General features: G+C 46.6%; 3 protein-coding genes across 4 annotated transcripts; 2 read left to right on the top strand and 1 right to left on the bottom strand.

Moving 5' to 3' along the window:
- Positions 1 to 768: 768 nt before the first annotated feature.
- On the bottom strand, positions 769 to 6,213 carry LOC118514381 (sialin). Of its 2 annotated transcripts, none has more exons than XM_036061255.1 (5): positions 5,633 to 6,213; positions 2,676 to 2,853; positions 2,389 to 2,508; positions 1,760 to 2,306; positions 769 to 1,695 (listed from the first exon to the last, which is right to left on the bottom strand). In XM_036061255.1, exons 1-5 carry the CDS (start codon positions 5,659 to 5,661, stop codon positions 1,082 to 1,084), a joined length of 1,488 nt encoding a protein of 495 aa, XP_035917148.1. In that variant the 5' UTR covers positions 5,662 to 6,213; the 3' UTR covers positions 769 to 1,081. The 2 variants fall into 2 exon arrangements, with proteins under 2 accessions (XP_035917148.1, XP_035917149.1); XM_036061256.1 differs by having other exon boundaries at positions 2,676 to 2,850.
- A 4,042-nt stretch (positions 6,214 to 10,255) lies between these two features.
- LOC118514384 (sialin-like) lies at positions 10,256 to 12,352 on the top strand. The gene is made up of 5 exons (XM_036061262.1): positions 10,256 to 10,432; positions 10,504 to 10,678; positions 10,752 to 10,871; positions 10,936 to 11,482; positions 11,578 to 12,352. The coding sequence occupies exons 1-5, from the start codon at positions 10,404 to 10,406 to the stop codon at positions 12,171 to 12,173; spliced, it is 1,467 nt and encodes a 488-aa protein (XP_035917155.1). The 5' UTR covers positions 10,256 to 10,403; the 3' UTR covers positions 12,174 to 12,352.
- Positions 12,353 to 13,035: 683 nt separating this feature from the next.
- LOC118514388 lies at positions 13,036 to 14,782 on the top strand. Its single transcript, XM_036061265.1, has 5 exons — positions 13,036 to 13,212; positions 13,318 to 13,570; positions 13,634 to 13,731; positions 13,794 to 13,919; positions 13,991 to 14,782. The coding sequence occupies exons 1-5, from the start codon at positions 13,096 to 13,098 to the stop codon at positions 14,741 to 14,743; spliced, it is 1,347 nt and encodes a 448-aa protein (XP_035917158.1). The 5' UTR covers positions 13,036 to 13,095; the 3' UTR covers positions 14,744 to 14,782.
- The last annotated feature ends 123 nt before the right edge of the window (positions 14,783 to 14,905 follow it).

The following is a 14,905-nucleotide window of genomic DNA, read 5'->3' as shown; positions in this document are numbered from 1 at the left end:
GTTTGTTTACAGCGTTCGCGCCTTCATCGCGCATCGCGGGTTTTGGCAGACGGTAAACAACAATCAAAAACTACAACCTGCTTGGTGCGCTTTTGATCGTAGGTCAAAGAGGATGATGCTTTGGAACGGCGTGTTGCGTAATAAATACAGGTTTGTAGTTCTGTTTTGGAACCTTTCGTCATCTTGTTGAAGCGATTTGTTGTTCAATAATATTGCGTAGGCAGAAGAGATATTTTGTGCGGCCGCGATGTTGCTCAAAAACAGTACGGGCAGGCTATCGATAATGAGCAAAAAAGAAAGAATGATGCTTGATGAAATGAAGTTTTTTTGAATGATGAAAAACTATAATTATTTATTTTTAATTTTATTTTCCAGCGAGCCCTCATACTGCGAGCCTTCATATAACACCAACAGCCTCTATTTTGAATAAAAAAATCATGAAATATTCCTTTTTATAAGAAAAATAAGCGAAAATATTTTATTTAAATTGATAAAATGTTTATCGAACATCAAAGGTGCAATTAAATAGTCGGAAATAATATATTATTTATAACTTCATATTACATAATATTATATTCATATATTTTATCATAATAATAACACCCTTTTTAATGTGAACGATTCCACCCGAAGAACCCTGCACGCTGCCATGACGATGACTGGCACGCGATAAAAAAATCGGTGGTATGCAACACCAGAAGCTGTATGCAAGCTTGTTCGAAATATGCCTTTCAAGCCCGGCCCAAAACGCCACTCATTTCCTTTCAATTACATTTTCAAACAATTACTTTACTTTATTGACAATTACGTTTACATTATTTTACATACGATAATTTCTTTTTTAACTCGACAAACGAGCAAACAGGTTCCAGCTTCCAGCTAGATCGCTTTAAGCGCATCGTTTCACACGTTCGTCTTCGTCGTAAATAGTGGAGTTCTTTTTTTTCTCAAGCCAGATACCGGCCGCATTGCAGACGCCTGCTGCATCTACACATAATACATCTACTACAGCTATTGACGGTTCATCTGCACCGGCGGGGGGTTCTCTAGCTAATCTCACAGCCAGCCAACAGCGCCTTCCTTACAGCTCATCCTCCATGCTCACTTTGTTCGTGTAGGCAAGACTTTCGATTGGTTTCGATTGTTGCTTTTCCTGCTTCTCCTGCTCTCGTCGTCGTTCTTGGGCCTCGATGGACCACGTTTGCAACTCACCCGATACACCGAACCAGTAAATAACGCACCCGACCAGATAGATGCCCGCCGCAATGTAGAACACCGTTTTCCACTCATTGTCACTCTTGTTGGAGGTGATGTACCCGGTGATGATGGGGCTAACGATGCCCGGGATGGTGGCAAACGTGTTCGAAATGCCCATGAGGACTCCGGCACTCTTCGGTGAGAGGTCGAGATGGTTTACCGCAAATCCGGACCAGGCAAACGCTCCCAATCCGACCGCAATCGTGATGCAGGTGATCGTTGGTCCAGGCTCGAGGATGAACGCGCCGATGATCATGAACACGGTTTGTGCGAGGAAGGCGCCACAGTTGAAGTACCGACGGACCTGAGTTGTCGTGAGGTAACCCTTCACTTGGCACCAGTCGGCAAGGTAGCCGGACACGAACAGAAGGATGCCCATCACCAGATACGGAACGGCCGACACGAATCCCGTCTTCTCTAGCTCAAAGTGCATGGCATCTGGAAAAGTCGGGAGAAACTCATTAGAATATACTGGGCTGGGCTTTTCGTGAAGAGTTCTCACCTTTCAAAAACGTTGGAAGCTGTGTGAGCAGCGTGTAGAAGCCCCAGTTCTCCGAGAAGTGGGACACAACCAGCGACCATACGGCCACCGACGTCAGGATGCCCTTCCACGGGTGCTTCACCTTCTCCTGATCACCCTCCGTACGTCCCAACGACTCCAGTATGAACTCTTTCTCCCGCTGGCTAATCCACCCGTCCACCTCGGGCGACGTCTTCACGAAGAACATCCACGCCAGGAACCAGATGCATCCAATCACACCAAACACGTAAAACACACTCTCCCAGCCCCAAGCGTTGGCCAGAATTCCGCTCATCGGCATCGCCACAACCGTTCCGGCGTAGTTTCCGGCGAACGCGATCGAGGCCATACGCGACCGTTCGGTTGGCGGTGCCCAGCGGGACCACACGGCATGGATGCAGGGGAACGTCACACCCTCGAAAATGCCTTCCACAATACGAACCGCCAGCAGGACCGCTACTCCAGCCTTCGCTGCCAACGGTGTCAGTAGCGTCAGGACAGCCGTCGTTCCAATGCCAACTCCAAACACCTGCCACAAGTGTCCAGCAGTAGAATGTTTTAATTAGTTTCACACGCACACCAAACTTCTCTGTCACGCAAACCAAACTTACATAATTGCCACCGAATCGGTTCGAGATAAAGCCACCCAGGAACGGCGTCAGGATGTAGCCGTAGAAGAACGAACTCAGCACGTAACCCTGCAGACTGGAGCTCCAATCAAAGTATTGCTCCTGGAAAGTTGGGCGACAGTGAGAGAGAAAACAAACACATCAGCCACATCACAGCCACCGACGCGTAGGACGACCCAAGGACTGGCGCAATTATGGCACGAGGATACTAATAAAAACGGGAGGGGGAAGGGCGAGGGTGAAAGAAAAACTTTTCCCCGATCACTTACGTATCCGACGGTTCCGTTGTCGTAATGTACGGTCCGATTCTCGGTCATCGCGACGATCGCCACGCTTAGGTTTACCCGCAGCGAGTAGACGTTGAAGAAACCAAGAAACGCCATAAACACCACAATGTAGCGCCGTCGCTTCCAAAACATCCATAAAGGAGCATCGATGCCATCGCTGCTGGTGGAGCGGAAAGAAAATAGATAAGAAAACCGGGTTGAGTGGAGAGTGAAGCACCGACTGTAAGGATGATGTGTTCGTAAGGCATGATGGATAATCGTTTCCAGGCTAGGTCTGCATTCCGGACTGAATCAGCGTGTGGCGGTGCTACGACGGACACTAAAAATAGAAGTGCAGCTCGGGCTGAACTTCAACCACATAAATCTCGTGGTGCAAATGGTGCATCATTTGCAGCGCTGAATCACGCGGCAGTTTCAAGGGTGTTTGTTTTGGGTTTTAGTAAACATAAAGAGGGACGAAAAAGAGTTTTTAAAAGTTTTATTTCTACAAATAAGTTCGTAATCGCTCGCTGGTCTTTTTAATCCAATGCACGATGTGACTTTATATTTATTTTATGAAATTTTTAAATAATATTGTATCAATCGAAATTTAAGTTAAGACCAACAATAAACTCAGAGAGTAAAATTTATTTAAAAAAAAGGGAAGTTAAGAGTTAAATACTAGACAAATGAACTGAATAATGGACGTAAATTAATAAAAAGAAGAATTATCCGAGAGTACCATTAGATTTTTTTAGAAGGGCGGTCCGGTGGTGTCCTAGGCGACAACGACGCCGGTCTTCACTTGGCAGGACCGGGGTTCAAATTCCATCCAGACCGCCAGCCCGTACGCAGGGCTGACTACTTTGCTACGGGTAAAATCAAGTCACAGCAAGCCAGAAAATGCAGGCCGAGACCTCTCGAGGATGTCAGCCATACGAAAAAGAAGAAGAAGAAGAAGAAGAAGAAGAAGAAAGTAGTCAGCCCTACGTACGACAAAGGGCGATCTGGATGGGATTTGAACCCAGGTCCTGCCATGTGACGATCAATCAAAACCAAAAATCATTTACAGCCAAATTAGTCTAATAATAAGCAGGTAGTCTACACTTTTTATCCTATAACTTCATATTTAAAAAAAAATGATGGCTAAACATTGGACCAACTGGACTACTGGAATAGACTATTGGACCTTACTGTAACCGAATTTAAAAAATAAAAAATTAAAACATCGGTTTGATAAGATTCATTCAGATCAATTCAAAATAAATAATATAAGGATATCAAGCTGAAATATTCACCACTCTTTAAATCTATACAAAATATTTATCTAAAGAAAATTTTAAATTCAAGCCTCAAGAAGACAATTTTAATTTAAAATCTTTTAAAAATTTTTCTCTATCTTTTAATAAAAAATTTAATAAATAAAATTAAACTTAATGTAGCGAAACAACTCAATTACTCTTAATGGCAAAATATGCCTGTTTTCTATCAATATCCATAACATCCCCACTTAGATCGATGCCGGTTCCAATAGCAGACGGGCTACTTTATTTGCAACTCATTACCCACCGTGAAGGTGCACTTATCGTGGAACTGCAGCGGGAACAACCCACCCACATTGCATTCGCCCCAACGTTTCAAGTAGCTAGTAGCACATGTCAAACGAACAGTTCACATTGATTGAGATGCCAGTGGAAAGAAAGCATTATCAGCACGATCAACACGCCTAACCGTATTGGTGTGGTATCGGTTGTTTGCAAACATTCGCACCAAATCCAATAAATGGAAACGCTTTATAGTGCGGCACGTTATCGGGCTTATCGGCGCTAGCTTCCACGCGCCCGACCCCACGTTAATCCCCTTTTGTTCGTTTTGAAAATTGAAGTGAAATTATAACTGGGTAATAACTGTGAAATTGGTGCTCATAATTTTCAAGCTGATTGGTATGTAGACAGGGCTCGAAGCCTTCCCTTAATCTACCTTTATTGATGGGCGAAAACGGTTATCAGTGGAACGGAAGTAATGTTAAATTATGATACGCTGGAGAAGGTTTTTTGTTTTGCTCATCGAAAACTTTCCTCATATTCAAACCTCATATACTTTATCCACAAATCATACCTCATTTCTCTCAAGAAAAGAAGCGAAGAGAAGAGTAGAAAGCAAACACGCCATCAAACATCTCACACCCTTCATATTTTCCAAAGCACCAATTAAACCCGGCTTAATTGTCACATGGTTAAGTTGATCAAACAAATCGCTCGCCACCAAGATAAGCCGACTCAATCAACCGTTTCCTTCCAAGTTCACTAGCAACAACAACACGACAGATTCACTTTTATCGTTGCGGCTGCATCCGAAAGCCCTCCAATTCCCCCGACCCAACACTTTTTATTGCGCCGACCTTCACATCACGCAGCACACACGAGATGCATACTGATCCGGCCGGTTGCCATGGTTGCTGCCACCACTGACGGTGTGATGATGACCCTGTGCATCTTCACCGGTACGAGGTAATCCTCTTCATTGTTTGAACTTGACCCACTCAAAAATTGAACCGTTCGTTAGCATGAGAACCGTGCAACGGATTTCACCCTGTGATTGCCTGTTGGGATCCCGATTGGAGAGGAGAATGAAATCGAAAGTGTTTTCAGCCGGCTAGGTACCGTTTGGTGATTGCTGGGTGTGGAAACCAAACCAAACGACCTTAGGTGACGTTAATCAACCCCACCGCCCGAGTCCGGCCCGATCCCTTTCCATCCCGGCCCGATGGCGGAAGCTTTTAATGCAGCCAAGCCTACCACTTTGTATGCAGCTATCAACATTCCTGGCGGGACTCCGGTTTTGGACCCATTCCTTTCACTTTCCGTTACCATGGTAGCTAATGCTTGCTTTAGTACGGTATTCTTACACTTTCGGTGTAACAATAAAACACTGCCGGGAGACATTTTCTCGAGACTTACCTCACTTTACTGCTCGGCTTAGTATCCATGATGGGGCTCTGGGTGAATCGTCACCGGATGGTATGTCTTTTGTTAGTGGAAGATTTACCGTCACTATGTTTCTTACACTCTGCAAGGTTTTATGGCACACACTCGTTTGTTAGGGAGGATACGAAGATTTACCGTTTTCTTCTTCACACCCTTTGTCTGAGTTTATTCAATCGCTAAGGAAGATACTACAACACTAATGCCGACCAGCTGACCCGCACCAAAACAGCGCACCGATCACCTCCGGTACGGATCACAAACTGGAAACGCGCACGCTGGGACACGGTCCAGTTTCTTCGCTCCACCACTCACACACACACACACGCTCGTGCTCGTACGCAAAAGAGGGGCAAACAATCGAAAGCTAGCCGGCCTGGTCCACCGAAGCCACCGCAGAACTGGTTTCCCGAATGTGGTGCGCTTTGCGAAAGTGGAGGATTTCGCAAACCCGGAGGTTCCAGTACGAGCCGTTCGGACGCTGTCTCACACACCGAGAATAACGCAGCCGTTCCAGTTGACCACGTTCCTCCAACTGACTGAAGGCGCACGGCGAGCTGCTGAGTTCGGGCCCCCTACCGTACGGTGGTTTCGCATCGGTAAATTGTAGGTGTCATTATCATCAAATTGAAGCGCCCACCGCACTCATCACAACCCCCACATCAGCCCACATTATCCCAGAACTTAGGTCGGTTGAAGCTTGTCTTCGTGCGTCTCTTTTCCTCACGCTCTTGCTTCGTTGCCGATTCGGCGATTCGGCTTATCGTGTTTCATCAGTTGCTCTCTTGAGATTGCACTGCCACAGTCGTTACTCGGCGTGCACTGCTGGCGGACAGTCGTAAATGGAGATATCTTGGAGCAAAGAAGATGGACTCTGTGATAACTCCGACCGGGGAAAGGATGTGGCCAGGGACTGGGAGTGTGGGATTAGAGCTGATCACACGTGTTCAATAATGCTCCTTCTTTCGGATATCAACGGGCTTCAACAGAAATCAGATGCATGGCTCCGTCCCCAAGATTACGGTTCCAAAATTAATACCTCACGCATCTGGGTCTTCCCACCGTGCCACTATTAGCAACAGGTTTTACGTTCTTCAAAGCACCATTTCTGTACACTGTCAGTTCTACAACACAACACAACTAAGCACGTGTTTACACAGCTTGCCATACCCACAATCAGTGGTATATTAGTTCCATTAGCGTCAAATTTAGTTTGAAGGTGAAGCTGGCGGCGTACTTCATCTCCATCTCCGACCGACCGCGAGATGATGGCAGGAAATCGACGACAGTAGATAACATCGTTATCACCGTTGACTTCATTGACTGAGGCTCGTCCCACACGTATGCAGGGGAGATCACATTTAACATTGAACGATCCTGGAAGGGCTATTTAAATTAGTCAATGCATTCCATCGCGAATGCAAAGTACTACGATGACCTCCAAAGAGATATCAGTACTACAACCACAAAAAAAAGATCACATCATATAACGTTTTTTTGCACAGTGCAGGCAGGCAAAGCATCGATGGAAATAAAAGCAAGCAACAGGTTATGTCACGTACGGCTTTGAACAGGTTGCCGCCGTAAACATCCCAACCGCCAGGAACGTATGACGTACCGGAGCGCGCACAGGCGCAGGGCGCACACGTCCAAAGCTTCTTCTCTCGCTCCCTCGCCGGCCAGACGCTATATCTTTACAATCCCATTGTTATTGCCCATCATCATTGCCGTTCGCCAAATTGACAACCGTTTTTGCCGTAATTCATTTGTTTTCGTTTTGATAAGCTGCCGCCCGCAATATGGTGGAGATTTTAAAGCCAGCCCACCCCGGTGATGCGTAGATACCGGCTATCTGCGCTCTGTGGGGGAGTGTATACGCTGCGTGTGTGTAGATTTTCCTCGTTTGTTATTTTCTTCTTCCTTCGCTAACGGAAATCAATGAAAAAAGGCCAACATTCTTCACTCCGTGTACGAACTGGATTCCATTCTGTCTGCAATCGGATTATTGGTTTGATATGACACGATAGTGGGGTTTCGCTCGCTGTAAGTGTGCTCGAGCATTAACTCATCAAACTGTACGCGACCATGGGCGGTATAGCAAAATAAACGTTGTCAGCAAATCGTACGACTGTTTTATGTGGCGGGGTGGAAATAAATAATAACTGCAACCTGTCTTGTTAAAGTTGACATGATCGTTTGACGTATCCACCTAGAGCAAAGGGATGCAAATGGAAACAAAAAGATGGGCATTATCAATTAGCTAAGAGAGAGGAACAATAAGAGGATTTAATATATGAATTAGAATGTTGAGAAAGGAAATAAATAAGGGAAGAATGTATATTTAAAAAAATCTGTTTTGTTATTTTAGGTATTTTTTCGTATTGAATCTTACTGATCGATATATTTTGAAATAAAAAATTATTCTAACAAAAATGTGTAGCATGTAAAATTCTTTCACAATTTGCCATCTAGAATAAATGTTTTATATAAATGACCATCGGTAACATAGCAACGACAAAGTCATCCTTGAAGAAGTAAGAAAACATTTTTAAATATATTCCTTCATAACCACCAAGGAAAGGCAAGATTCTACTCTCAGTTAAGTATACTACTTTACGAAAAATGCGTGCATGAGATAATAATAATGAGTATTGTTTTATACGAACAAAACACAATTAAAGGCGCGATTCGGTGACAAGTGCAATTCTGACGTCAGTCTTCACTCAGCAAGACCGAGGATCAAATCCCATCCAGACTGCCTCCCCATAACAAGGACTGACTATTATTCCAGCAACGAGCAAAATAAAGTCAAAGAAATCGCAAGCCGAGACTTTTCGAGCTTGAAGTGCCAAAAGATGAAGAAGAATATAAAATAGAACATTTTATCGTCAATATTTGCTGGGAACAAATGGCCGAGGTGATAGCGGCGTCGGTCTTCATACGGCAGAACCGGAGCTCAAATCACTTCCAGATCGCCTTTCCAGACATTAAGGTGACTATCCAGTTACGGGTAAAATCAAGTCAAAGAAAGCAAAAAATGGCCGGCCAACACTTTTAGCTCAGCCTAATCGGTCGTAAACTCTATTTTTTATCAACAACTCCAAAAGGATTTCAATACTATTCTCAAACCCGGCCATAAGCATCGTACACCTCACTTCAAGTTCACCTTTCGCATCCACCCTAACTCGCTTATCACCTACTCCACAATCCGTTTAACAACGATCAGACGACACTTTTACTTTCTTCCTTCACTTCACCACACGAGACGGGTGAAATTAAATTAAATACAGAAACAAGAAGTGAGAAAACCCCCACACTGAACCCACGGGGCTAGAAAACCGGCCCTAGCAAACCAGTTTAATCGCTAAAGACCACGTGTGTTTGCTTATGTTTTTGTTCCGCTTTCGCGTTACATCGCGTTCACGTCATGTTGTGCCCGCGATCAGAGCTTTAAAACCAACAACGCTGACAGATTCATCACCTGCAGCAAGAAGAATCGGGTTGTATCCTCCCGGGTCCCAGGTTACGCACCGAGCCATTGACGGGGAGTGAGGAGGAGAAAAAAAATGGTTTCACTTAAACGTACCATTAACGACAATTTCAAGTTTGTTTTTCACTTGACTCTGCTGCGGAGGGTGTACCGGGTAGTACCTGTGGATACTTCCAGAGCACATCTGAAAGTAAGTGAGCGTTGATGGAAGCTTTCATCTAATGAACTCGATGGACGCACCTCCTATCGAAGGGTTGCACCGGTAGCGATGGAAAGCTGTGCATGAGCATGATGATTTCAGATGGATTAACTAATCATGCCCATAAATGGTTCATTTGATTAACTAACTGAAGCTACAGTAGCAATGTTCTTTGCGACAGGACCTGCTTCCTTGACACATTAATGAAGCCGTCGAGGGGTGACGTTTTCCGGGCCCTTGCAGCGATTGCAGCATGTTAATAGGGAAAATCTCGTCACCCTGAGCAGGGACGCTGTTAGCGCGCGTATCGATCCGGTTTCGTCTTTTGCTCCGTTTGCGTAATACCTTTTCAACGTCTCTGTGACTTTGTTTCCTGTCAAGGTTCCTCGATCCAATCCTCTCTATGAGTTCTGAGGTCCTTGAGTTTCCAAAATTTAAGAAGAAACATTTCCTAAGCTTTGTTGGCCTCTCTCTCTTTCTCTCACTCTGTCTCCCTGTCAAGAAACACTTCTTGAGAGTAATTTCATTTTCTTCCAAGGCTCCTCGATACAATCCTTTCTATGAGTTCTGAAGACCTTGAGATTCCAAAATTCAAGTTGAAGTATCTCCCTCTCTTTATAAGCAAAAAAACCGATTGACGATTTATCGCCATTTCCATCGATGCAACCGCATACCGATCACTGTACAAAATGTGTCGTATCGCAATCTTGCGTTACCTGACGCTTTCACACATGCAAGTATCATGATAACAACATGCTACTCAATATGCGTATTATCAGCACGACACAGGCTCACTTTATTCCAGGTAACGCACCAAGATGTACACCGCACGACAATGCAATGTCATCGCGTCCATAGGGTTAGCGGGTTGATTGTACACGCTAATGCCCATTTATAAACAATCTCTCCCACTGCCGTTGACCGTTCCAATCGGCTTGTCCGGTTTTCTCAACGCTTCATTCCGTACTGGTCCATCGGACGGTACGTACAGCAGCGCAACAGCAAGTGCTTTCTGATTTCGGACGTTGAGGTGATCGGTGACCCCCAAACAGCCGGCCATGGATGCTACGGAGAGTAGCAAGCTAAGGTAAGATGGAGCTGTTGTTGGTTTTGGTAAAGTTGCCGAAGCTACTTCTCTTCTACCACTGCATCTAACAGCGATGGAATTGATGCGCCTATGTGGATGTTCTGGAGACGACGACGCTATGTGCTGGTGTTTTTGGCGTTCTTCGGATTCTTTAATGTGTACTCGCTGCGTGTGAACCTGAGTGTTGCGATAGTGGCCATGACGGAGAATCGTACCATAGAACACCCTAACGGAACAGTTAGTTATGTGAGTGGAGGACTTAAGTCGCCCAGTTGGTATATCTAAAGAATTCTAATAATCAAGTCCCTTGCCTTGCTAGGAACAAGAATTTGACTGGGACTCCACCACCAAAGGATACATTCTGAGCTCCTTCTTCTATGGCTACATCTTCACGCAACTTGTCGGTGGCTACATCTCCAACGCACTCGGTGGAAACTATGTACGTACCCTTATCCCCCGAGTTCTACCAATATCTCACTCACGAGGCCTCCCCTTCTTCACAGGTCTTTGGTGTTGGAGTTGGGGTGACAGCTGCGTTAACACTCTTGACACCTCTCGCTGCTCACGGAGGCTTCGGATGGTTGATCGCGGTACGGGCGGTTGAAGGATTTTTCGAAGGAGTCACCTTCCCGTGCATTCACGCCATCTGGTCTAACTGGGCATCACCGAGCGAACGATCGCGTATGGCAACGATCGCCTTTTCCGGCGTGTTTACCGGTACCGTCGCATCCATGCTGCTGAGCGGTATACTCGCGGACACACTCGGCTGGGAGTGGGTATTCTACATTCTTGGTGCATTCGGATGCGTTTGGTTCGTGGCGTGGATGCTGATCGTGAAGAAGTCCCCCGAAACGGATCCCTACATCACCACCAAGGAGAAAGAGTTTATACTGGCCACACTGCAACGTTCGGCTGCTCCGGTGGAGAAAGTACAACATCCCTGGCGCGGTATCCTTACCTCGAAAGCCGTCTGGGCACTAATCGTGTCGAGTTTCTCGGAAAATTGGGGATTCTACACGCTGCTTACACAATTACCCACATTCCTGAGAGGTTGTGCCAGATTGTTTGTTCTTCCCCCCCCCACCCCCCACCCTCCCCCAAATACCTGACGTAACGTTTTCCTGTGCTTCCATTTTCGTCCCCAGACACGATGAACTTTGATCTGCAGGCGGCCGGATTCCTTTCGGCGCTGCCCTACCTCGTGATGGGGCTGCTGCTTAGCGTCGCCGGATATCTGGCCGATCTTTGCCAGATCCGGCGCTGGCTCACGACCACACAGGTCCGCCGGTACTTCAACTGTGGTGCCTTCCTGGTGCAAACCATCTTCATGCTCGTCGGTGCGCTAATCCTACGGCCCGGGCCAACCCTCGCCTGCATCACGATCGCGGTCGGCTGCGGTGCTTTCGCCTGGTGCGGGTTCGCCGTCAACCATCTGGACCTGTCGCCGAAAAGTGCTGGCGTGCTGATGGGAATTTCCAACACCTTCTCCACCATCGCCGGCATTCTCACGCCCATCGTGTCCGGGCAGCTGACGGCGAGCGGGAGCGAGAACGAGTGGCGTACCGTGTTCTACATTGCCGCCGGGATCTATCTGATCGGTTGCGTCACCTATTGGTTCGGTGTATCGGGCGAGCTGCAACCGTGGTCGATCGAAGCCCAGGAAAGGGAACGCACCCAGCGAAAGGGCGACGAAAGGAATGGGTACGCGAACGAAGGGCTGGTGCTGGATCAAAAGTCCTAGGCTAGATGGGGGTTTCGGGGTGGGTTTAGAAATTTAGCGGAGTGTAATTTTAACGCTCAAAACGGGGGCTCGAGGGCACGAAATGATTGGGATAATTTTAGAATCGCTTTATCTACGTCGAGCTGAGCTTGAGAAATGTCAAACAGATTTAGGCATAGCCGTCAATACAACACACCAAACTTAACGGCCTGCTCACGATTGACTTCAAATGTCTACATCACGAAACTTCCGAAACTTCAACTCTCTCGCTCCGCTCATTTTCCCGGACCAATCTTCCAAGGTTATGCACCTCGTAACGATGCTATAAAAATACGCATAAAAGGTAAATTACTCGTCTAATAGTTCCTGCGTATGGTAAATTGCACACATTTCCCACATCCGGAAGCACACGCGACAGGCGCTATTTGTACCTTCCGGTGCGTCATCCGGACGACCTGACGAAAGCTGCTCATCAGCAAGCTCGCTAATCATCGCCCAGCCTGGTCCCGCCAGCGTCTCAAGATGGATGACACAACCGTACCGATTAATCTCGTAAAAGTACATCGGAACTAACGTTCATCATCGAGCTTACCGATCGCTATCCATCCATCGCTTATCACTCGCCTAATCGAGTTGCTTCTTGAAGTCTTATCCCAAAGGGTATTGAGAGAAGAGAGAGGAAAAACTTTATCCTTTAATATTAATAACCACTTGCTGCTTATAATTAATTATCGAACGAATGAGGATTTTTTTTGTCCTCAAGCTCTAACAGGATATTTCTCTCGGAACTCGCTTTCCTATGCGATGCAGCAGCAGACAAATTGAAAGGAATACATTTATGTTAATGTTTTAATGAAACTCTCCCAGCTCCACTCGCAGTAGGCGTTGCTCTGTCACCTGGTGCATCTGTCAATCTGTGGTTAAATTAACGTTCCCAACCGGTATGGACAACGCGGAGCATGAAATCGATACCAAGCAGGAGGAACTGAGGCGCAAAAAGCAGGAGAAGCTGCTTGCGAAAAAGGCCGCTGCACGGGAGGCACAAAATCAACTGTACCGGGTAAGCAATATTCGGCAGGAGTTCCAGAAACCGGTTTCCCCTAATTATCCTGTATGGGGTGAGTGATGGTAAGAAAATATGATTAACTGCCCATCTTACTGGCAGGACCACCTGAAACGGGAGCGAGACTTTACAGACCGGACGGAAAAATCGTTCTTTGCCGATTGGGAAAGGCTGTGCGCTCAGGTACGCTCGGACCAGCTGACAGAAGAGTTGCGCCAGCAGCAGCAATGCTTTGGAACTGTTTTCGATCGGAAAAATGAAACCATCCAACGGTTGGTTGGGGCACGGGATGAGATACAAGCAGTGCGTACGAAATGTTTTGCACGGTTAGGGAACGTCATCGACTACTACATCCGTGAGTGTTACGTAGGTCCAGGTGAGATAGATTGAAGTCAGCTCTTCCTCCACGATTTTGCAGGTCTTAAGGACTATCTTACAGCAACAATGCTAGAGCGCTATGAAACCGAGAGTAAGAAGCTTATCCACGAGTTCCGCGAAGAAGTCGCAAGCAAAGAGGTACTTTTCGCGCTGATCTTAGCCATCTTGTTCAGCTTTACCTTTTCCTTCATTCATTTTAGAGCTTCAATAGCTCAGAAATGGAGCTGCTGGATGCTTCACTGGCGGAACTGCTGGCCAAAATGAAGCGGGATGAATTAGCCGACCGCGAGTGGCTGCTCGAAGCCAACAACCAAAACATAAGCGCGGTAAGCACTTGCATGCCCCTTTTAGCCCCAGGAAAACCCTCCCTAATTTGCCATTATTTTTTGGTGAGCAGCAAGTGGAAAAGTGTGAAATTATTCGCGACAAAAAGTACGCCGAAATGAGTGCCCTCTACCGGCGGCTTCGGGCCACGCTCGACGACTACTTCCAAACCGTGCTCTACCCGGAGCGGAAACAATCGTACCAGCGGCTCGTCTACTACACCGAGCTGGAGCAGCAAGCCATCGAGCAGCGGCGCTGTCAGGTGGCCGTACTGCAGATGAAGAAAACCCAGCTCGAACACACCCTTACGCTGGCACGGATAGGCGGAAGACGGAAGTTGCGTACGCGCCACAACTATCGGCGGCTGCTTGAGATGAAGTTGCAGCTGCTGAAAGAACAGCAGAAAGAGCAGGACCGCGACCATCAGCAGTGCATGAAGTGGATCTGTTCCTTTACCGAGCATCTTAGGAAGCTACTCGCGGAACATCTCGCCTGGGGTGAAAGAATTGCGAAGGTAGGTCTTATCTGTACGCAGTACGAAACGGAACAAGATCAAAAGTATGCTGCCAAGTGGTTCGGATGGCAGGAGGCGGATCGACTCGATCAGCGCGAGCACGACGATACGTACGATACCTTACTGAACAAAATCAATCGTGTAGAAGCGATGAACATTGTGCTGCGGGAGGAGCGAACCCGTTTGCGGGACGAAAATAAGGCCCTCAAGACGAAATTTAAAGCTTACTGTGGACTGCACAAAATCACCGATCCGGAAAAGTTGCTTCTGTGTGGCCATGAAGTAGTGCCCCCGTCGGTCAACCGTGAATAAAACAAGTTAGGACAGCCCCGATGATGGGTGCGTTTTTAATAATGTTTTTATCTTTATTTTCACTTAACTTTTACGCGTGTAGGCTTTTAGCTGGAGATTTGACACAGTATTCGCCTTATAGTGCTGTACTTTATCACGCCGTCCTAAGCATTAGATTGTATA

This window comes from Anopheles stephensi, chromosome 3 (genome assembly GCF_013141755.1).
Source record: "Anopheles stephensi strain Indian chromosome 3, UCI_ANSTEP_V1.0, whole genome shotgun sequence".
In the NCBI taxonomy this organism is placed as follows: Eukaryota; Metazoa; Arthropoda; class Insecta; order Diptera; family Culicidae; genus Anopheles; species Anopheles stephensi.
The sequence above is the reverse complement of the archived record's forward strand: the minus strand, read 5'-3'. Positions and strand labels throughout refer to the sequence as shown.